Source organism: Neolamprologus brichardi, chromosome 7 (assembly GCF_056152115.1).
Source record: "Neolamprologus brichardi isolate AB-2024 chromosome 7, ASM5615211v1, whole genome shotgun sequence".
Lineage (NCBI taxonomy): Eukaryota > Metazoa > Chordata > Actinopteri > Cichliformes > Cichlidae > Neolamprologus > Neolamprologus brichardi.
In genome coordinates, this window is record NC_142110.1 from 25858297 (window position 1) to 25882514 (window position 24218).

General features: G+C 37.9%; 1 protein-coding gene across 1 annotated transcript in view; it reads left to right on the top strand.

Annotated features, from left to right (window-relative positions):
* The first annotated feature begins 285 nt into the window (after nucleotides 1-285).
* LOC102796206 (paired box protein Pax-6-like) overlaps nucleotides 286-24218 on the top strand; it is a 28738-nt gene continuing 4805 nt past the window's right edge. The window contains exons 1-9 of the mRNA XM_035914649.2: nucleotides 286-441; nucleotides 4422-4475; nucleotides 10747-10877; nucleotides 11071-11286; nucleotides 13590-13752; nucleotides 17544-17696; nucleotides 21496-21578; nucleotides 22287-22437; nucleotides 22968-23077. Coding sequence (XP_035770542.1) covers nucleotides 429-441; nucleotides 4422-4475; nucleotides 10747-10877; nucleotides 11071-11286; nucleotides 13590-13752; nucleotides 17544-17696; nucleotides 21496-21578; nucleotides 22287-22437; nucleotides 22968-23077 — 1074 coding nt within the window. The 5' untranslated portion in view covers nucleotides 286-428. The remainder of the gene's footprint in view (nucleotides 442-4421; nucleotides 4476-10746; nucleotides 10878-11070; nucleotides 11287-13589; nucleotides 13753-17543; nucleotides 17697-21495; nucleotides 21579-22286; nucleotides 22438-22967; nucleotides 23078-24218) is intronic.

Consider the following 24218-nt stretch of genomic DNA (forward strand, 5'->3'; position numbering starts at 1 on the left):
GTGACAACAGGTTTAATCAGGTTTAACAGTCCAAGCTTACCTTTTCAGATCCACTGCATGAACCACTGAAGCAATCCATGTCAAAACCTGCCTGTTCAAAGCATGTGCATGCAATTGTAACAATTTAAAGCACTATCTCTTTAAATGTTTGCCAATTTTACCCAATAAATCAGAGTAACACATGCAAACTTAGCCCATACCGTTCAAACCCTCCTCCCCATCCTTTCCACTCTTGGTCCCCATTTTCTCTCTCACTGGCACAGCCCTCCCACTTGTCCTCCTCTCTCTCTCCTCCTTCTCAGAGGACCAGCTCTGTGTCTCTATCCCTGTGCACTTGTCTCTTCAGTCAAGAAGAAACTAAGTGAAGGAAAGAATAGAAGAAAGAGGTTGTTGGAAAACTAAACAAACCAAAACTTTGATTCTGCAACATGCCACAGAAAGGTAAGCTTGCTCACCCTCTCTCTCTCTCGTAGTCAAGGATGGAGTTGAAAAGTTATCGCGCTATGACGGATAAGGTTGAAGGGTGAGAACCAAGTGCTGATGTAAAAGCATTTTAGCTCGTTAGATTTGTTTCTTTTCTATTGTTGTTGTTGGAAGAAAGAGAAAATTATCAGAAGCGTTACGCTAACTGGTACAATGCGTGAAATGGCAACATTTATCTTCTAATTGTACTCGGTCTCCCTTTTGAATAAAATTAATTAAATTACCAAAAAACAGAACAACGAGAAAAAGAGAAGAAAGACGGAACATGTAACGGTAACAAACTTTTCCAAACAAGCCCCTCCCCTCTTTTGCTGCAAAAACCTTCATTATAGACAGAGAGAAGTGTTGTTTTAAGTGTGTGATTTAATTTAATTCAATTTTTAAGATTTTTATTCATTGATTGGTTTTAGGTTTAAACTCCAAAGACATTGATGTGTGTGTGATCGCGGGCCAATGGCCTCTGCACAGGGCCGGATTGCCGTGCTTTGTTCAGGGTTATGTTCTTTTAGACTAAAACAGCCGGGTCAGGAAGAAAAGAGAAAACAAACAAAAAAACCTCCTTCTTTCCATAGTTGTGCGGTGCGGTGAGCGACAGGTGATCCCGGCCGCTGTGGACTGAGCCGCACGCAGGACAAGGTTTCCCCGAACTTTACCGCAGAAAGTAACGAGAGTGTTTTTTAAAAAAAAGCAGGAGCCTTAAACTCTAATTTAACTAATAAACTTAATCCCGCCTTTTCCTTCATTGCGATTGGAATTAAATAATCCAGCAACTAAGTTGTCGGATATTATGGGTATGCTCGATATTCTGTTTAAACCCATAATAAATGGGTGACATATAGGAATATATTTACCATACAATTTCTACCACCCAGAGATCGTTGCGCATCCTCTATTGAACAGTTATTAAATATCAGATTTATAAGGACAAGTGAACAGTGGTGAACACTTCTAACACTTTAACGCACTCCCCGTGTTTCTACCGAGCCCGGGCGTTGTTTGACACCAGACTGGCGATGTTTCATTATATTATAACAATCATATCATCATCGCGATCATAGTGATAATGGTAATAATTGCCATCTTGCTAAAACGATTGTATTTAAACAGTACTGAAGGGTCAAAATAAAACACACGAACTTCATCACCATTTGTAGCCACTTGTTGTCTGTAAAGACGGCATCTAAAATATGCAGGAGGTATCGTTCCTTTAACATTTTTAAACAAACAAACGAAAAACAAACAAATAAAATCCCCCAAACCCTAAAACGACAGAATGTGGACACTAACCATTAAAGTTACTCTCGTCAGTTTATTTAAACCCATCTGCGATCACACTGTGGGAGAAGACCTTTGCTTTTTATTTGAATGTTTTTTTTTTCTTTTTAGGCCTCGACTCAAAACCCCTGTTTGGAAAACGTGTTTTATTTTAGGAGCACATTTAAAAATACGTCACCTCAGAAATAATTTCAAAGTCTACCGTTTGCTGTCATTGTACTCTCATGCTGTTTTGACTGAGATGATTTTGAAATCCACAGGCAGTTTACGATAAATATTTTCTTAATTGATGATCTAATTAAGTCAGTCGTTAATGAACATCTTAATCAAATTGAAGCCAATTAAACGCATGATTAATCAGGCCGGAATAAATTCATCCAGCGTGCGAATTCAGAACATATTATTTTTGTGTGTGTGTCTAAGGGATGAGAGCGAAGTGTGGGCTGCTGCCATATGTTGTACTGGGGACAGGAGGATTAAGACACGTGTCTGCTCTGTGCACCTGAGTCACATCTGATACTTTGTTCATTTGACAGAAGCGAGAAAATGCCTCCATCTTTCCTAGAAGTATTTTATCGAGTAATATCATGATAAACTAGAATAGAAGGCATTCTTTTTACATTTCATGTTCCACGTTAATATTTTCAATTAGAAGCTAACCGAATACCGTCAGTTAGTTATATATATATGTGTAACACACAGGCTACTCATCTACCCAATTCAATTCAATTTATATAGCTATAACATCAGTTGCCTCAAAGACCCTACAATAATACAAAACTACCCAAATAACAACCAAACTGCCAGCACTAAATACCAAATTATATTCAGATGTACAAAGTATAGATCCACGTGACAGTGTATGCGTTCCCTGGTGATGTGCCGTGATCGTGAACACACTGCTTAATTATGAGCTACCAAAAAGTCCAGTCTCATGATACTTTGCCAAATGAAGTGGGAACAGATTCCAGTAAAAAGTTATTTCTGTGGTCTCTTGTAACTGATGTGGCCCAAAGCTTTAAGTCGTACCGGTCAAGAGTTATAAGGAAACGCTGTATATATAATAAAATACACACACACACACACACATATATATATACTCCTGATTTAAAATTGAAATGCTTCTCTCTCTCTCTCTCTCTCTCCGTCTGTCTCTCATATCCACGCAGTGAATGCAGCTGAATGAAACTTTTATATTGTCATCACTGCGTCCAACAGAACTCTTTTATGTCAGTTGTACTGGTCAAATTGGGCTCCCCGCTGCGTTTTTGTGTCGCGAGTTTTTTAACGAGCCGCAGCTAACGAGGCGACGACACTAAAACCCCGCGGACACACAAAGCCCGGCGGGTATTTACCGAGCTGAGCCGCCGCTCCTCTCCTCCGGCTCTTTGTCTTCTTTCACTGGGAGAAAAGCCCGAGTTATAGCGGGAACAAGGTGCCACAGTCGGCATGTGTATGCGTTTGTTCTTGTGTGGAGCTGCTTAATGTTCATTATGCAGGTTGTTAATGACAAGCGCGTAAGAGAAAGCTGCTTTGAAGCCTTTCTTGGTTAGGTTTTTCTCAACTTAACCTAATAGGGCTGTGATTTTGAGAACAGGGGTGTCATGTGTTTCTCTACACGTGAATCACAAAAAACTGCTCCTATTGCTCTGCCTAATCATGCTTTCATAATGGTGACTTATTTATTGAATGATTGATAAGCGGCTCTATATACTAAAGATGAAAACACTTCATATATATATATATATATATATATATATATATTAGCAGGACACTACACTCGAAATTATGTTGAAACGGCACAAAATAGAGGATTTTTGTGCAAAACTTTGTATCGTTGTGACAAAATACTATGATCTCATTTAGTTTTAACACAAGTCTGAATTGACATATTTCTATAATTTGTTTTTAGATTATTATTTATATATTTGGACTATTATTTTATTATGATCAACATGTAATTCCAATAATGAAAAATAAAATATGAAACAAAGCTGAAAAAATAGTTGTCACTTAGACAGCTCAGTGGTTAGGCTATTTGGCTAGCTATGCTATTTTCTGTATTTAATTAAATAGTCACATTTTTCCCCCAAACAAATATTTTCGTCCTGTAAATTTATAGTGTTGCTGGAGATACTTTCTTAAAAACAAAAAAAGAAACTTGAGAAAAAGATATTATTGGGTGTTTTTGCTTGATCCTTGTCTGTGATACAACTACTTCTCACTCCTAGTTTCTACATGACTAGATCTATTTCTTTGGAACCATATAGTTTTTCTTACTATTTTTAAAACATGCATGCAAGAAAATATAATGAATGGTCAGTCAGGTAATTAAAAAAAGAAGTATAGAGAAGTACATTTTACATTCGTACATTTTAAATCATGTCATTCCATAAATCTTGAGTGTGAGCGCTCATATGTGCATTACTACCAACCATAGGATAGTTAGTCCACCATCCAGGCAAGGTCTTTTTTTTTTTCAGTTTTATCTAATCTTCACCCCTACAAAGATTTTTAAAAACAACATAATCTTCTACATTGTTGCATAAAGTTAATGATGCAAATCTGACCTTTAGAGATTCAGGTTATTCTTTCTTGCAAATCACTATCCAGGTAGAGGCATGTGTAGTACGCTGTTTCTCACATCTTCTCTGTTTGTGCAGATTACAGAAGTCAAACAAGCTGGGAGAGTGGTGTGGCCTCCATGATGCAAAACAGTAAGTTTCTTCTCAAAAGTATATGTTGTTCTTATTCATTTTTAATGTTACTTTATCAAATAAATAAATAAATCCAGGTCTGGTGTTATCAAGGGTTATAGCGCTATACATACATGTAGAAATTTCTAACCTCTACAATCATTTAAAATGTTTAAGTCACTGACTGTAATTCTGTCACACTGGAAATGCAGCAACTTATGTTGTAAAACAGTTTGATCACATTAAATGACAATTCTGGTTTATTGCTTTGTGGTTTTTCTATAGCATCAGTGTACCTGGCAACAATATGAAAAAATTTGATCATTGATGTGGAACAGCTTTATGAGTCCTTATAGTGACTTTCAGCTTATTGTTTTTCTTATAATCAGCTTTTTCTGGCAGAAAACTTTAAAAACTACTATATCTGTCCATCGTGAAAGAGCAGACAGAAACAGAGTCAGATCTGAATGAATGTTAGCCTCACATTCACTAAGTGGTCAGAAATCTGACTCCAAATAATTCATAATGTCATAGGCACGCGTGCCGGACATGTGAATAGCAAAGCTGCCTCATGAAATGCACATTCCCACATGCATCAAATATAAAGGAAAACATTTTAAAAATAAAATAGCTTAATATTTGAAAGTCTGTATACGTGGTGTGGTGAAGAGATTATCTACCAGACCTGCTGCACAAATGTGGTTTCAGCTACTCTTAGCTCATCATCTAATTACGTTTTTTCTTCTTTTTTATTTTTTAAGCTCACTTTTCTTTAACTTAATTTTCCAAGTGATCAAAAAAGAAATATTTAATGACAGGTTTGGAAGGTCATGAATGGACATCAGCACTGACTTAGATGACCGTAAGATTAAAAACAGTCAGATAAAAGTAAATGACAGAAATTAAAAACATTTTCTTCTTTTTTTTTTTTTTAGTGTTTTGATGTCTTTAAAAACAACAAACACCCTTTCATTAATAAGGTATAATTTAGTAGTTGTGTCACTTTTTTTTACCAGTAATAATAACACACTAGGCAGGATTACCGAAGAGGTTGTAGATGTTCTCAGAGGGTACGGTGTTATTAAAGTTGAAATTAAAAATCTAAACTACATGAATGTTGCTCAAGTTGGAATAAACTTAAATTATTTATTTAAAAAAATCGTATAGACTAATGATCTAAAATGATCACACTGGATTATGCATTGTTGAGGAACATGTGAAGAAACACCCAAACAAATAAAAACAACAACAATACATATATAATCTCCTTAGCCTTGTATGTGAATGTCCCTTAAATTTACACTGGTTACAGGACTCACAGTAAACTCGACCTAACAAAAGGTGTCTGCAGCATTTTCTGCGTGTCTGGTTGTTTTTCTTGCATCTGTGGCCTGATAAGTATCACTCGATCTCACCACGATGAGGCCAAGGATCAATTTTAGCTCAATTTCATTTGCAGAATATTATTACTAAATGTCTGAATGGTTGCTTTTATTATTAGATCATTAAAATGACTAATATTTATTTGCTTAGATCATTAATGCGTTAAGATTTATTGATGACTGATTAGCATACAGTAGTCAACATAATTCAGTGAGTGTGCAGTATGACCTATGAACACACGTCTGAACCTGACAACTCATTATTTATTAGGTCTAAGAGTTACTTCTAAACAGAATTCTTTAAACTTGAAACTAAACAGGAAACAAGTGAAAGACAAACAAGTCACAATTGAGAACAAAGATTATCACTATACAGTGGTAATTGCAAAGATTGCTGTATAAAACTGCATATAAAAATGAATTGTTCATTTATTAATTGTGGGATCAGTCGTGTGTTTCTGAAGTCTCAGACAAATTCTGGATTTTAAAATTGAACATGATGATGATATTTGGGCAAGAGTGTGAATCTGAGCTTCTAGCTCAGGAAAGCTAACTACGTACATTCGTTATTTACTGTGTTATTAATTCGAATGCTAATTTCAGTTACAGGGCAACATATCCTTTAAGCGAAACTTAAACTTTCATCGTTTGTTTCACTAAGAAAAACAAAGCATTTCATTTTTATTAAAATACTTTAACGTGCAGCACACTTAACAACAGCCATAGCACTTATGAACTCTGATAATGAACATTTGTTTAATAGTGTATAAGTAATAAAGGAATGAAACAGCCATAGTCAGCAATAAGATGTGGGATTCAGGTAATAAGCTGCAGAATCATCTGTAACTGTGTTTTGCTGTTACCAGATTCATGTTATGTGCACGGGAAGAGGCCAGTTACAAGTCAGTTTCTTTATGAAGATGACAACTGACAGTTTTGCTCCTCTACAGAATTATGTAGGATGTGATATTAGAACAACTTAAAATAAGTTTAAATAAGTTGCTGTTACCACAACTACAGGTGTTACCAAATCATCAAAGAATGAAATGTTCAATATTTGAACTTATGTCAACTGAATAGAATTTTTACTGTAACATTTGCCCTTTTGTGGCTCGTTGGCTTGTCATTCCTCCAGCCATTCACTCGAGATGCTGGACTGAGACATGGCTGAGACAGGCTCATTCTTTGCATCAGCTTTGCGTAGTCTGACCTGCATCCCCTCCCTTCACACCTTACATTGTCTTGATGTCATATAAATGTTGTCTTATGGTTTGTCTATAAATGTTAACAGTTTGCATTTGTATGGCACTTTTCATATATCACCTCTAACTGTATAGGCGGTCCATAGATATATTGCTGCACTATAAAAAAATCTCTGTTTCTGCCACTTGTTCTCTGTGGTAAAAGGTGCAAATGTGCACACTTCAGGAGACAGTTTGCGTTTGGCCCAATATAAAACTAAGAGCAAGTACAAGTGAGAAGAGGCCCTAAGCCAAACCTTGAAAGCAACTCAGTATGTTCCCCTGGAGTATCTCTTCTTCCCCTGCCTAGAAGGAGGTCTAAGAAATGGGCTGCTTCTCAGTAGCCAGAAATAAGTAGTACAAAACAGAACAGATTATAATGCAGCAACCCTGAAAATGGACTGGAACTTAAAATACTTTTCTCTGCTGAGCACTCAAAGTGCTTTCTACTGCAAGCCACATCCACCCATTTGCACGGTACTTTATTCGATACCTTTAAGTGTTTTTTAGCTATCATGCACACACTTCAGTACCCTGCCACTCATCTGGAATTGTAACACTGACCTTCCTATTTGCAGACCTGCTCTACTGCTGTTGCTGTTTGGTTTGGAGGTTTTAGATAATCGATTTTCCAAAACACTGGTCATGAGAAGCTAAAACCTAGCTAGCTTTGTCACAGTTACCATCGCTTGAAAGTGTAACTACGTAGATGAGCCTTGAGTGATCTTAGCAAAGTACACAATAATACAAAATAGCAGTTTCGTGGTGTGGTGATTAGTGCTGTTGCCTCAAACACTGACTTTAGGAAGCTCCTTAGTTCAAGCCTAGGCTGGGGCCTTTGTGTTAGGTTTTACTGGCACTTGCATGGCTTTTCTCTGGGCAGTATAAAAATATGTATGGGTTATCTGCTTATTCTAAACTGTGAGTGTCAACGGTTGTGTCTGTCAGCCCTGTCACAGTCCAGCGTGTGCTTGAACTCTAGCCGTAAGACAGCTAGGTTAGGCACCTGTGAGCCATAACTGGATAAGTAGGAAAAAAATAGATGCATTACACAGCTTTATCAAGCGGTTTCTTTTGTAAGAGAAACTAAATCTTAACCGCGCTGCTGTTACAACATCAAACATTTATGTTTAAAGGCAACAACAAACAATATTTTTCCTGTTACTAGAATGTTTGATGGGAAACAGCTGTGCTGTCCAGACACTGAACAACGGAAGGTTTGAATGAACCATATTCTTGTTTTATTTGAAGATCTTTGTCAATGATAGCACTAGACTGTTAAAGTAAAAGTTAATTGAAGTCAGGTTCAGTGTGAAAGAGCTGATTTAATGTGAAAGCTGCTGATCTCTTCCCAAGAGCCCACCTGCTCTTGTGTGTGTGTGTGTGTGTGTGTGTGTGTGTGTGAGAGAGAGAGAGAGAGAGAGAGAGAGAGAGGTCCAAATTGACTCCATATGTCTGTCTATTAATTGTGTGTCAAGAGAGGAAGGCCTGAGTGTTTTCCCTGGGGAAGTGGGACTGTGATTAACATTTTTCAGTGAAACTATCAACCCCAAAACACAAAGTGAACATGATGTGAGGCAGCATGAAGGACAATTAGAAATAATGCAGTCTCACACCTAAAGTCAGCAGTAACCTCTGTGGAGGCCGTGACTCTTTCTATAATTTAATTAAGCAGAAGAGCTGTTCAAAGCCAAAGCTTTGACAGGGCGAGGTTTTGTGGAGCACAAACCTTTTGTGATCCACTTGATCCACTTGTTTTTCTAGCTGAGAAGCTCTCCTGCAATAGAGGAGAAGACTGGGGTCTTCTCTGTTGTCTGTATGCAACTAAATGAATAGACAGCTTTTTGAATTGCACAGCTGATTATTTTATTAATCATTGATTAAAGACAAATGCAGAGACATGCAGAGACCAGAGTAGCATTTGCTGGTTGCAGGTTACTGCAACAGCTACTGCAGCCACCCATCATTACTTTTCATTGTTATATTTGAAATATATAGAAACAGGATGTCTGACTTCTCACATAGAGAATAGCTGAGGTATTTTTTTTCTTTCTTTTATACACTGGGTGTGATTTAGCAGGTGAGGAAGGTGGGATCCCCCTCACCCATCTCCACCCTGCAGGCCTACATGTCCCTACCGCTGCTCTATGCTGCTGGCTGGATGGACGGATGGATAGATGGACGACATTAGTAATAAAGAAACAAAGCTCTAACAGAGTATATGTTTGTGCATCTAAATGACTTCTGCAAAAAAAAAAAACACCCTTGTACTCTCACTTGCTTTCTCTTTGTTTGTGTGTGTGTGTGTGTCTTTGTGTATTGGATGGTTGTCTGATTTATTAATCCATGAGGATTTAAAAAAATCTGCAATATGCTTCCCCCCTCACAGCCATTAATACACAATAGACAATTGAATCAGCATAAATCTCTACTTAACCCCAACAGTGTCACGGCACAGCATGTGTCAGCTCCTGCCGCTGAAACATTTCAGACCTGCAACATGTTAAAAGTGTTTTCTGCTTCATTCAAACTTAGTTTACAAAAGAGACTGGAGGTTGGACTCCAACCTAAGCTGCTGCAGTTCAGGAATAATAAGGATGATCACATACAGCTATTGCTATAGATCAATGAATGTGAGCACATCAGAAATAGATACGGAGTAATACTCAAAAAGTGCAACAGCAGATGTGTGTTGTTTTCAGCCTGTGAGTCTTTATGTGTGTATGCTTGTTTCATCGTGGTCATCCTGAAGGAAACTTCAGTACTTTAGCAAATGCTGTAGTTATTATCTGTGTACAAATAAAGTACTCCTTTGTCCACTAAAACAAAAGTAATTAAGCATACAATTTCCAGTTAACTGTAACTGGATGAAAAGTGTAATGACAAACCTGTGACCACCACAGCTTTCTTGTATCTAATGCAAAACTATGCACTATAATTTCAATTTTGTTTAACCCAATATTGAATGAAAATATGGCACCCAGTCTGGAGGAATTTGAAAAGGTGGTGAATTTAATGTCACATCAATGATCCCAAACATTCGAATACATGGAAACATTATGAAAAAAACAAAAAACAAAACAAAAACAAAAAAAAACATAATTTCATTGTACACGTACAATGACAATAAAGAGCTATTCTATTCTATTTCATTATAACTTGACTGAAAAAAAAGAGCTTTAAATCCTTTTAAAGAAGAAGTGCAGCAACAAAAGGCCTGGGTCAAAGAAGGCTAAAACTAAACATGTTTAACGCATGGAAGAACATCAGAACATAGTTGTTTATTTAACTGATGACAGAAAAAAAGACAGATAACATTTGGAAATGCTAGACAATACTATATGCTGTACTAACTAACTAACATAACTAAAATATATAAAGATACCGCAAAAAACACAGTGTCGGAGGAAATCTTTCTATTTATGTTCTCATATTTTGGGTTGGTTTTCCTGCTCTTTTCTTCCACTTGTTTCATTAGTGCTGCTTTTTTATTACTTTGGGCCTCTGCTGTTATAGAGTAAAACAAGAGTAAATAATACAGTAAATAAGTTGCTGAAAACCTTTGTGTGTGTGTGTGTGTGTGTGTGTGTGTGTGTGTGTGTGTGTGTGTGTGTGTGTGTGTGTGCACGTGCATGTGGGTATGGTGGGTATGTGGGTATATCTGTGTAGGCCACAGTGGAGTAAACCAGCTGGGAGGTGTGTTTGTGAATGGGAGACCTTTACCTGACTCTACCAGGCAGAAGATAGTGGAGCTGGCACACAGCGGTGCTCGACCATGTGACATATCCAGAATACTGCAGGTATTGCAAGGTGGTTACAACACCACAAAAATATCCATCACATGTCATACAGAAAAATGCAAATTCTTGCTAGACATTGTGAACAAATAAAAAAATAGAGAAGTATTTTTTTATTTTATTTTATTTTTTTACTGGCAAGATATAATTGTTCCAAAGATTGTCTAACAAAGATATGTGTTATTATGTTGCCCAGGTGTCTAATGGCTGTGTGAGTAAGATCTTAGGCCGGTATTATGAGACAGGTTCAATCCGTCCACGGGCCATAGGTGGGAGTAAACCCAGAGTGGCCACTCCCGAGGTGGTGGGAAGAATTGCTCAGTACAAGAGAGAGTGTCCATCCATTTTTGCCTGGGAGATCAGAGACCGACTGCTTGCAGAGGGAGTCTGCACCAACGACAATATACCCAGTGTAAGACCCTTCTGTTTTTCAGCAAAGTCATGTAATTAAAAATCTTTCCATGACAAGGTAGACTAATCATTAAAACCCTCTTCACCATATTTAATTAGATTTTACATGTAAATTTTGAGTTTACTTTTATTTGTATAGAAACAAATTACAAAAATAATTGTCGCAGGGTGCTTGTGAGTTGTTTTATGAGACGATATCTATTGTTGTTGTGCGGTGACATGCTGCAAGTGGGGTTGCTACATATAGAAGCATTTTTGTCTTTAAAAGTGTCTTTAGAACAACACTTCACTCAAATAATATACCTGATCTGACTTTGGACAGCCACTGTATTTGCTCATTGTTAAGTCATATTGTTAACAGTCCCACAGAAAACTATAGGAGGCTGTAGCAAATTCTCCCAGTAACCACAGAGAGGGGAGATTTTAACTACACAAACGGCTCCAGCACACAGGAACAATGTTTACTCCTCCAAACAGCCCAGCTCTGAAGCTTTACTGCTTCTGTGCTTCACTCTGTTCATCCCTCATCCTCCAGCCCCACGCCTACAGTATGGAGAGAGAGAATGATTATCAAATGCACACCAGATGTGCCACTCTCCCCATCCTGCTCCAGCTCTCCCTCTTGCTGCCGAGCCTCATACCCCACCACCTGACTTAACCCACTTAACTTACCCCCCACAATATTTACTACACTGTAGCACATTTACAATCAACAGTGCACCAGACTCACAAGCATTTATTTTGTACCCTGCTATAGTGGGTTCACATTCTGACATTTTCCTGCTGATGTAAACAGATAAATCAATAGACTGAATGTGGAGCAGTGGGCAGTCGACCCCACACACCCAATGAGACATAAATGCCCTTTAGGCCTTAGTTTGAAGCACTGGTCTGCAAGATAACAGGGAGAAAGAAGGTAGGGGTGTTTCACCCTCTCAAATGCCATCTGGAACCAGTCCGCCCATTGGACCAAATGTGAGACACCTTTCTGGGTGGGTCAGAGGGGCCTGCGAAGTTTGGGATAAACCTCCCCATAGTAAACAGCTAGCCCCAAAAACTGATGTACCCCTCTTTTTTCTTCATCTGTGGGCAGGTTGTAATGTGCACTTGAATGCTGTAAAAGTGGTAATCCAGATACTATACCTCTCTCTGTACACTTCTTTGGGTTGGTAGTGACCCCAACCTGCAACAAGGACTCCAGCACTGCAGCTACCTGCTGCATATGCTCAACCCAGGTGTTGCAGTGTGTGATCATGTCATCCAGGTAGGAGGCAACATATCCAACATGGGACGCACCCAACCAGAAGGCATTGGAGTAGTGACTGAACCATCATTCCCAGGGAAGTCTCACCATGATGCTGTATGAGATTAATGTGACCTGGCAGAGAGGTGCGATGAGGTGCCTGACACGGAAGGGATTTCCTCCATGGTGCTGGAATCGGATATGTAGCCTTCTGCCCACAGCCTGCTGCAGCGTGGTCCCCCGCATGGATTAATCTGTGACCGCTGCCTTCAAGCTTCCTAGTGACTTATCCTCTTCACCCAGTCTGCTGTTTCTATTGACAGTCCATCCACAAACTGCTCCAAGACCACCATTTCCCGCAGCTGTTGGTCTCTAGTTGCATCTCTCAGTTGCAACTACCATGTGGCTGTGTTTTTCAGCTCCTGTGTGTAAATGAACGAGGAATGAACAGCCCCCACTGCAGTGCCTCTCAACTGGCAGTGATGATCTTTGGGGGGCCAGTTCAGTTCACTTTCCAGATGACTGGAACCCAATTTCCATACAATTTGAGCTCTCAAAGTGCTTATGACAAGCCTCATTTACACATACATTCATACAGTGCTTTTTTCTAATCCTAAGTACTTTTAATGATCATACACTCAAACTTCGATGGATGCATCTTGGACAAGATCAGGGTTCAGTATCTTTCACAAGGATGTTTTTGAACTGCAGGTTGGATCAAACCACCCGCCTTCTGAATAGCAGACTGATCTCACGGTACCTCCTGAGCCACAGCCGCCCTGAAGCAAGTAGGAAGTGCACAGCCAACTCCTCTGTGCCAAATCAGCTGCTTGCTGCACTAGCTGTGATTCCAACATTTCTCCTACTGTTTGCAGTCAAGCAGCGTACCTCAATAACCAAAGAGAGAGGAGATTTTAATTACACAAACACTTCTTTATTATCAAGCAAGGAGGAATCATTACTTCTGGCCCTGCACAAGTGCTACATCCTCAACCCACCAATGACAATAATATACAACTAAAGTGTGTCTTATGTAATTATGTTGTTGTGTTTGTCACCAGGTTTCATCAATAAATCGAGTGCTTAGGAATTTGGCTAGCGACAAGCAACCAATGGGCACAGTGGGAGCTGAAGGGATGTTTGACAAACTCAAGATGCTCAATGCACAAAGCAGCTGGGGAGGACGCTCAGGATGGTATCCTGGGACAGCACTCTCTGCCACTGGTGAGACATTAACTCAAAGTAACACTGCAATTCTTCTTCACTAATTCGTTCACAGAAGAGACGATTTCTAATTTTACAAAAGCCAAATGTTTTGAATTGGTGTTAAATTTTGGTGGGCTCATGTGAAGTGTAGCCATATCTGACATGTGACCAGTGCGGTCTTCTGCTGCTTTAGCCCATTTGATTCAAGCTGTGAGTTTCAAGTTGTGAGTTAGGAGATGCGCTACTGCATATATTGGTTAAAAGGACTGGTTATCTGAGTTACTGTTTCCTTCCAAATAGCTTGAAGCAGTCTGGCCATTCTCTGTTGACCTCTTGCATCAATAAGCATTTTCACTCCATGAACTGTTGTCTGCTGTCTACAGATGATTGTGTGGGAAATCCTAATAAAGTAGAGGTTTCTGAAAACTCAGAACAGCAATGAAGCAATAAAGTGACCTGGAAATGTATACTAATAGTAGAAGGACAACAAAATCAACAGTTCCAAAAGTGCGACTAATGTTGAAATATCAGTGACTCGAGTCTGAAATCGAGACTGTAGATGTTCCACACCTACATTATGCAATCACAACTGAGCAAACTCAATTGTGATTAGCAGTATGCTCCAAAAGTTATGAGGGCTTCAATTTGAAACGAATTGTTCTAACTCATGTGCTGTGAATTATTTTCTTATTGGTTTCATACTTCACATTTCCACCATCCATTTATGCTGTCAGTCATTTAGCTTATAGCTGTTATCTTGCATTCAATATTGTCTCTTCTTCTCTTCACACATTTTCAATGTAATATCTTCATATAAAGCAGGTAAAAGACACCATTTTACAAATTACAGGGCTGTTTGTTTGCTCTCTCAGTTCTCCAAGAAACCGCAAAAACTTTTTGCAAAGAGAGTAGATGGCTTTATTAAACAGATCAACATCTTTGGCATTACAGAACGAAGATATATCTCAAACCATCTGCTCATATGAATAAGCAACATGTAGAGTCTCAAACACAATGAAATATATGTTATTATTTTTTGAGTTTACAGTAGTTTTTATAGTAATAGTTCTAACCAGAGGTGGGACCAAGTCATTGTTTTGCAAGTCTCAAGTAAGTCTCAAGTCTTTATCCTCAAGTCACAAGTAAGTCTCAAGTAATGTCAGGCAAGTCAGAGTGTCACTGGTGTAAAAGTCCAAGTAAAGTCACAAGTCTGAAACTTTGAATTTCGAGTCTTAAAAAAAAAAAAGGAAAAAAAAGAAGTTGCAGTTATATGCTAAATGTAAATATTAGACCATGTGATTTTTAAATCTGTGTTTTTCTCAACACATGATGAAATAGTGAACTTAGAAAATATACACAAATTGTGAAATTGCACCTCTATAAAATGCAGCTCAATTAAACTTAGCTCCAAGAATAATTTTCACCGACAATTCTGAGATAAGCTGCATGTTATTCTTGGATGTGCTTGTAGGACCGGCTTTAAAATAGCAAGACAAAAATATCACATTAAAGTTAGTTGACATCACAAAGTTAGATGAAGTCAGCTATCTCATCGTAGCAAAAGAGAAGCACCACCTACCGTTCTTTATGCAACTTCAACTGTCGGACAAAGTTGGAAGTTGTTCCATCTCTGTCTGTGATTCTCTTCTTGCATGTTTTGCAAATTGAATTTCGTTTTTTGTTGACTACTTCATAGTTTATGTACCTGAAAAAAATAACTCCTTGCAGCATTTTGTAGCCTTTTTTTTTATTTTTATTTTTTAATCTGGTTAATTTGATTGGCTGGAATTAATGGCGCACACTTTCTACATAATATGCGTGTTAAATTTTAGATTTGGGGTGAAGTATCAAGTCTTTTCAAGTAAACCAGTGCATGTCAAAGTCAAATCACAAGTCTTAGAACATTTTTTCAAGTCAAGTCTAAAGTCATAAAATTAATGACTCGAGTCTGACTCGAGTCCAAGTCATGTGACTCGAGTCCACACCTCTGGTTCTAACTATATCTATCTATCGATCTATCTAGATAGATAGACACAGATTCCTTAACGTCCACAAATTTCATTCAAAACGCTCACCGAATAAATAATTTCTCATCCTATCACAGCATATCGCCCCGATTTATTAACTGGTGTATTTACTCTAATACAGGTTTCCTTTTTTGTGTTATTTCAATGTCACTATTTAAACCACACTAAAAGTGCTGAAAATGCTTTCTGGGCATTTTACTTCATTGTAAATTCATGCAGTTCACCATTTTATGTTTTATCCAAAAACACAAAGAAGTTATCAACTTTGACCCAATATGTTGCCACAGTGCTGTGCTATACTGCTTTACAACAGTTCAGATAATGTGCTTAGTAGGTTAGTTGGTCAATTTAAATGGGCTGTGTCACTGGATTTATAAATCAGCATTTGCTGCTAGAAAGTGTTTTGTATGAGTACAATATGAGTGACATCCAACAGCAGCAAACCACTGTAAGAAATGATGTGCTAATTACATTTGTTTTTCATAATTGTTTTAATAACAGGACAAGCCAAACAACTATTACAAAATATGTTTTAGACGTAATTTTGACATTCTGTATAATTTTGCAACTGTTTGCTTTCAAAGTAAAGAGCCTGCCCTACTTCACATTAGGTGCCCTATAGGTCATGCTTTTCCTTGTGTTATTAAATCTAGTGGTGGTGGCAACGTGACAAAATTTGAACATTTTATCAAATTACAAAAAAGTTATTTTCCCCCCAGTGTTTTGTTCAATGGCAGTGTGTTTAAATAGATTGTCCACATGCAAAAATGTTTACATTTTATAGCGTCGATATGTGCAACTTGCTTTTCTTTTCCTTCAATTTGTGTGGATGAGGGCCCCATTTGTTGTATGGAGTAGGCTCATATGCTGCTGCCCCTCCTGCAGCACCCTGGGAGTACAACAGTGAAACAAAGTCATGCTATACTACCACGGCTGCTGCCTTCCTATCCATCTACAGCATGTTTGTGCCTGTGTGTGTATGTGTGCCAGAGGGAATGGGGGAGTCTGCTCTCATTTCCATCTCTTTCTGCCTGACTGACTATGACACTGAGCAATAGCTTCATTCTGTTGTGCAGCGCATGTCTGTTGGGGATAATGAATAATTAGGCTAGCACCACAAATAAAATGCATTCCACAGGGAGCTGGAGCTCCTGTATGCTCAAAGACCAAATTGTAGATCTCCTACCTGATGTGCTTTTAAACTCAATTGGTTTGATGTCAGAAATATCAGGTTATCAGCTAGTTACATGAAAAAATTAGTACATTTCATGTTATTGACACAAGTGTGTGTCTAAGACATACCCCAGTACATGACACTAACTTAAATGGAGTCTCCCACTTCCTGCAGCACTCCACAAGTTCACTTCAGTGAAGCTCTGCTTTGTTATATCCAAATACTGATCTTATTGAGGTTTTGGGGGCTCTACTCTAAAATTCATGGTAAGGACATAGTGCATGGGTAAGGACCTTTCTACAACAAAGACATCCCTACATACAAGGTTTGGTTGGAGCAACACAGTATTAATGTCTTCTACTGGTTTCTTAAATCTGGTTCAAATTAGTTAATAGTAACATAAATTTCTTCTGAATACAGTATAGTACCAAGATGCAATATCATCTGGTAATCAGATACAAGACCTTTCTACAGTACTGTATGTGCTGAAAGTCTGATAACATAACATAGTAAGATTTAAAAAAAAATAAAAAAAAATAAAAAAATGAAACACTGGAGTAATGTCACGACATTTGGTGTGTGTTTTCTTGTTTTCTTCTTTGGTGCAGAGTGTCCGCAGGCAGAGGGAGGGGAGAACACAGTATCAGTTTGTACCAATGGTGAGGACTCAGAAGAGACTCAGATGAGACTACAGCTGAAGAGGAAGCTCCAGAGAAATAGAACATCTTTTACACAGGACCAAATAGAAGCACTAGAAAAAGGTAATTTCTGGCATTCACCATAACATCATAAAGCTACACAATACAACCTCCTATATGTACCTGCCGACTTTGCCAAAACTGGAACTCTTCCTGGAAACTCTGTCCTTTGTGAAATGTGTTAAAATGAATTCAATTAGTTACATTTTTTGTAATGCATGCATTACAAACTAGTTTAATATTTTTTATGCATCTTTGCATGAAAATGGATAATGAACACTTTTCTGCTGATACCATAAACAACACAAACAAAAGAAAAGAAAGAAGACTGCAGTCTGCATTTAAGCACTTAGATAAAGACCCTCTCCAAGTATCCTGATTTTCCCTTTTTTTCCTTTTAATTATTTTATAAGCCTGACTTTTGAATCATATCTATCAACTAGACTCCAGTTTGTTCATGTAAATGGAGGGTCTTCTTCAATTCAATTCAATTCAGTTCAGTTCAGTTCAATTCAAATCTTTATATAGTGCTAAATCACAACAACAGTCACCTCAAGGCGCATTATATTGTAAGGTAGACCCTACAATAATACATACAGAGAAAAACTGAACATTCATATGAGCCCATATGAGCAAGCGCATTGGGACTTCCCCGACAGTAGGAAGGAAAAACTCCCTTTTAACAGGAAGAAACCTCCACACAGAACCAGGCTCACCAACACGAAGGGGCGGGCATCTGCTGCAACAGGTTAGGCTGAGGGGAGGAAAACAGGACAAAGACATGCTGTGGAACACAAGCAGAGATTAATGGCAAACATCATTCAATGCAGAGAGGTCTGTTAACACTAAGTGAGTGAGAAAGCTGACTAAAGAAGAACTGAATGATTCATGGGAGTCCCCCACCAGCATACACCTATTGCTCTAACTATATGCTTTAGCAAAAAGGTCAGTAAGATAACAAAGCACTATGTAAACACCATTTCCATCTGCTCAGAGCAAACCAGGCAACCATTCTGCAGTAACCTGTAGGATCGGTGTCTCATTACCCTAGACCAGCGTTAAGATATAAAAGTGACATTGTCAAGGAAATGTCACTTTTATAAAGTTTTAAAAGTTTTAAGCCTAATCTTAAAAGTAGAGATAGTGTCTGTCTCCTGAATCCAAACTGGAAGCTGGTTCCACAGAAGAGGGGCCTGAAAACTGAAGGCTCTGCCTGCCATTCTACTTTTAAAGGAACAACAAGTAAGCCTGCAGTCTGAGAGCGGAGTGCTCTAACAGGGTGATATGTTAATATAAGGTCATTAAGATAAGATGGGGCCTGATTATTTAAGACCTTGTATGTTTGTATGTGAGAAGCAGGATTTTGAATTCAATTCTTGATTTAACAGGAAGCCAATGAAGGGAAGCCAATACAGGAGAAATCTGCTCTCTCTTTCTAGTCCCTGTCAGTACTCTTGCTGCAGCATTTTGGATTAGCTGAAGGCTTTTCAGGGAGTTTTAGGACGTCCTGATAATAATGAATTGCAGTAGTCCAGCCTGGAAGTAATAAATGCATGAACTGGTTTTTCAGTGTCACTCTGAGACAGGATATTTCTAATTTTAGAGATGTTGTGCAAATGGAAAAAAGCAGTTTTACATATTTGTTTAATATGTGCTTTGAAGGACCTATTCTGGTCAAAAAAGACTCCACGGTTCCTCACAGCGTTACTGGAGGCCAAGGTAAAGCCATCCAGAGTAAGAATCTGGTTAGACACCATATTTCTAAGATTTTCAGGGCCGAGTAAAATAACCTCTTTATGCCTTGAGGCAACTGTAGTTGTGATTGGGCTCTTTATAACTAGAAGTGAATTGAATTAGATTCAAATACCAAGATTAATTATGGAGGTCCACCGGGTTCTGTAATAGACCAATTTTGTTTACATTATAAATGATTCCCTCAGGGATTATTATTAAAAGGCATAGCATACATAATTTCCTTAGGGATTAATAAAGTATTCTCATTCTGATTCTGATACATTTTCACTGCTATGCAGATGACACCTACCTTTATCTATCAATTAAGCCAGATGACAGATACTAATTCATTAAACTGCAGGAATGTCTTAAAGACATAAGGGTTATGATGACCTCTAACTTCCTGCTTCTAAATTAAGATAAAACTGTGGTGCGGATAAAACCTGTATTTGGGCAATATCTCTAAAATTAGAACCATTCTATCTCAGAGTGATGCTTAAACCTAGTTCAAAAACCAGTAATTCATTATTATCATGTTGTTCCCTAAATTTCCTAGAAAGCCTTCATTTGATCCAGAATGCTGCAGCAAAAATTATAACAGGAACAAGAAAGAGGAAGTATTTTTCTTTCATATCAGCTTCTCATTGTTGGCTGGTTGTTAAATCCAGAATTGAAATTAAAATCCATCATCATATCTTAACCCCCATAACATAATACTGTCCTAATAGAGCTTTTCACTCTCTGATTGCATCTTTAGTTGTGGTTTCCAGAGTGTTTAGCAGTAGAATGGGATGCAGAGCCTTCATCTGTCAGACCCCTTCTTTTGGAGAATCTGCTCACAGTTTGGATATTGAAGAGAGGCACATTCTCTACTTTTAAGATTAGGTTTCAAACGTTCCTTTTTGATAAATATATAGTTAGGGCTGGATCCTTATCATTGGGCTGTAGTTCACGGGGTAGAGCGGGTTACCTACTAATCGAAAGTTTTGTGGTTTGCTCCCTGGCTGCTCCAGTCTGCAAGCCAAATATCAGTGAGCAAGATATAAATCCCAAGTTGGTCTCCGATGCATCCATTGAAATATGAACATGTGTGAATGTTAGAAATGTTTGAGTGGTCAGGTAGAGTAGAAAAGCTCTTTATAAGAACCAGTCCATGTTGACAAGTGCTTGCTAATGCGGGGTTGTGTGATTGTTGGGATTTCTCTCTAACATTGTCGGGCCTATACCTCACAATACAAAGCACTTCGTAGCAACAGTTATTGTGATTTGGAGCTGTATAAGTATAAATAAAATTTAAGTGGATTGAACTGATGACGGCTCAGGAAGTTTTGGATTTATCCAATCAGGAATTTCCTGTGGTGATGTCTCACTGAAGAAGAGTGATCTTCTTTTTATAACATGTATGTCTGCAAAAATACTATTGAAAATACTGATATATTGAAAATACTATATAACTGTTGCTGAGAAGCATTTCAGATAGTTGTATAGATTTGGGAAAAATATCTTTCAAGAGGTAATTTTTGCTGAAATATTAGACTTAATGAGAGAGCAACAGACGGGTATGTGTGCACAGCTGCAATAATCTTATTTAAATCAAATCTGTAAATTGGGCTAAATGTGTATTTTATCACAAAGTCTACAGTTGTGTTGTTCTGGCAGAATGGTTTGCAACAAAGAGGCACATCTGTGGTTGACCTGTCACAATTCAGAGAATAGTCGTTCTCAGTGTCCGTCTGAAGACTTCACCCTTGTATCAGAACATATTATTTTTCTTGCTGCTGCTCCTTGGTCTGTGTTGCCATGAGAGCAACATTTATAAAGTGTTAAACCTGTGCATAAACTGTTTTTTTGTTTTGCTTGTCAGATCACAAATGAGCTGGACCTGTGTTATTAACTACTCCCACTCAGCTCACATCTACTGATTTGCAAAGTGTTCTGTATGTGTGGTAAATGTAGTGCAAAGGTGCTTTAAGGGGTCAATAAGATTTTAAAAAGGGCTATGCAATAGCTTTTTCAGATGTTTTCAGTCCATTTGAAGCAGGGGCCCTCCCAAAACAGATACAGTATTGTGTAATTAATGTGTAATAGTACAATCATTCAACATAATGTGTCAATTATTTTGTTCTAGAATTTGAAAGGACACATTATCCAGATGTGTTTGCCCGAGAACGCCTCGCCAACAAAATAGACCTTCCAGAGGCAAGAATACAGGTACGCTCTATGTTTAGGTTTTTTCTAGGTTTACAAAGAAAGTGTGTACAGTAAGATGAAAAATTATGTCACATGGAAATGTTTGCCTTTTTTAACATATGAGCATTTGACCTTCTTGAAAAGAACGAGTATTTATAAATGACATTTAAATAAATGGGTTAAATCATTATACTGACATATATACACACCTTCAATCTTATAAATTTGAATTAGGGCTTCAAGATTAGAAGAAGATTAGTTTCAACACTTTTCTTTGAGATATTTTATTTATATTATTTGTAAAATTAGGATTTTACAAATAATATAATTAGGATTTTGGGCTGACATAAGAAGAACCTTATGTCAGCCCATAAGATTGAAAGAAGACTCAAATGAATTCAGTTAAAAGAAGCAAATCTCTGAATCACTTAAAATAAAGGATTCAGCTGTAAGGAAAAATCATCTGCAGACGGAAAGGTTTTCAAACAACTAAATAGATTCTGCATCATGCTGGAGAATTTTTGAAGATCATTTGAAGCAGTCTTCCCAAAAGTTTAAATAGAAACATACTTTCTTGCTTTGATGTTCCCATAAGCACACTTATGGAAACAAGAAATGACTAACAAAAAAGAAATTAAAGGATAACCTTTAAAACCTACTGAAATGTTGTGATTACAATCTTTTTTATGATCAGTGATTTATTTTTCTTATATCTCATGCTACATGCAGGTTTGGTTTTCCAACAGACGAGCAAAATGGAGAAGAGAGGAAAAGCTGAGAAATCAACGTCGTCAGGTGTCCAACCCTTCAAACCATATTCCAATCAGTAGCAGCTTTAACACCAGTGTTTACCAGCCTCTACCACAGCCTACTACACCAGGTACTGACAAAGATACTCAAGAAATACTTCACGCAAAGTCCATCTGGGGCTTTTTCATGTGTGGATGTATTTTATGAATTTGTTTCTATTTTTTTTTCTTTTGTTTGTTGATACATGCACATGATCATATACACAGTGCCACCAATGATTTCAGGATATTCCACTCATGAGCAGTTGGTAGTACTATAAGACATACAACAAGGGAGAAGAGAAGAACAATAGTAGTTTGTCAATGAATTATATTGTGAACATATTTTAGATTAAATGTATATTTTCTCTCTCACACTAGTATGACATATTGTTTAAAGGAAACTCATCTGGGCCTGTAATGTCAGACGCTAGCAGTCCAGTTACATTTATTATGCAGTAACTTTTCCCATCATATTGGGTATGTGCTGTCCAGCCCCACTATACTTGGATACTTTGGACAGTGATTGTTGATTACATAAATGGTTTGCTTGTGATGTCCTCCAGTATTGTTAAAATTTCACATTGTTGCTCTATCCATATTTCCATTTTTGTCTATCTAGTGTCCTTTTCATCAGGATCCATGCTGGGAAGGTCAGATCCAGTTCTGTCCAACAGCTATAGCCTCCCAGCAATGCCCAGCTTCAGTATGGCTGCCAGCCTGCCTATGCAAGTAAGATTATTTTAGAAGATAGAACAATATACAAATAGTCAACAGTTTGCATAAAGGCACTGGAAAACCTAGGGCTCTTTTTTGCCAACCCAACAGCATAGAGCAGATCTCAGTCATATGCATCATGCATACACACCAGCAAGACAGATCAAAACCATCATGGGAAAAAACCCTCACTACACTATTCTAAAAGTATCTTTTTAGTCTGTCTTCTTTAAATAATTTTAATGAGCTCAGAAAACAGGTCTACACCTTTATTCAAAAACAGATATTAAACCCTATTAAGATAATAACCAAAAGATTACAGTTGAATTAACCATATGTGGCATGGTTACCTGTCAATATCTTCAGGGAGATTTAAAAGCACTTTTTAGTGCTAAATTTAGTTTGTCCCATCAATGTGCTAATTCACAAATATCTATTGGAGCCTGTCACTTTTGCATGTTTTATCAAACCTTGCCCAACATCAGTTGATAGTCCACTCTTCATTTTTGAAGCTTTACTACCAAGGCTTTCATAGTGAATGTACACAAGAAGTGACTAAAAGTTTCTTCTTGTTTTGGCAGGTTTTACTTCATGTCTGCTTTTACATTGTCTTATTGGGCACACACTGCTTGCCTTGCTTGACTGACAGATGTTAGGAACACAGATTGACCAGTAAATGGAAAGCTTCACATTTCTGTCCACCACAATAGAGCTGTGAAAATGCTGCACCTTCACCCTCTGGCGGGATGCTTTGGTCTTTGTCTGATTTCTTGCTGGCAAAAGTAACTTTATAAAGCAGAATGACTGATTGAAAACAAATTTAGATTGCCGAGCTAGGAAAGTAAAGTGCACAATGTTGCAATTGTGTTATCGGGTTATAATTTATAATGTAGGCTAAAGGGTTTCTCTGTGGTGGTTGTTTTTTCTGTGAGTGCTTTGGTTTCCTCTGGATTTAACTGAATAGTCCTTCAGTCTGAAGACATGCGTCTTGTGCTCGCTGTGCATGTGAGGCAGCTAGAGTGCAACAAGCGCATAGAATAAAGTGCTCAATGGTCAAATCTAAAGCACTTTGAGTGGTCAGTAAGATAACAAAGCACTATGTAAACACCATTTCCATCTGCTCAGAGCAAACCAGGCAACCATTCTGCAGCAACCT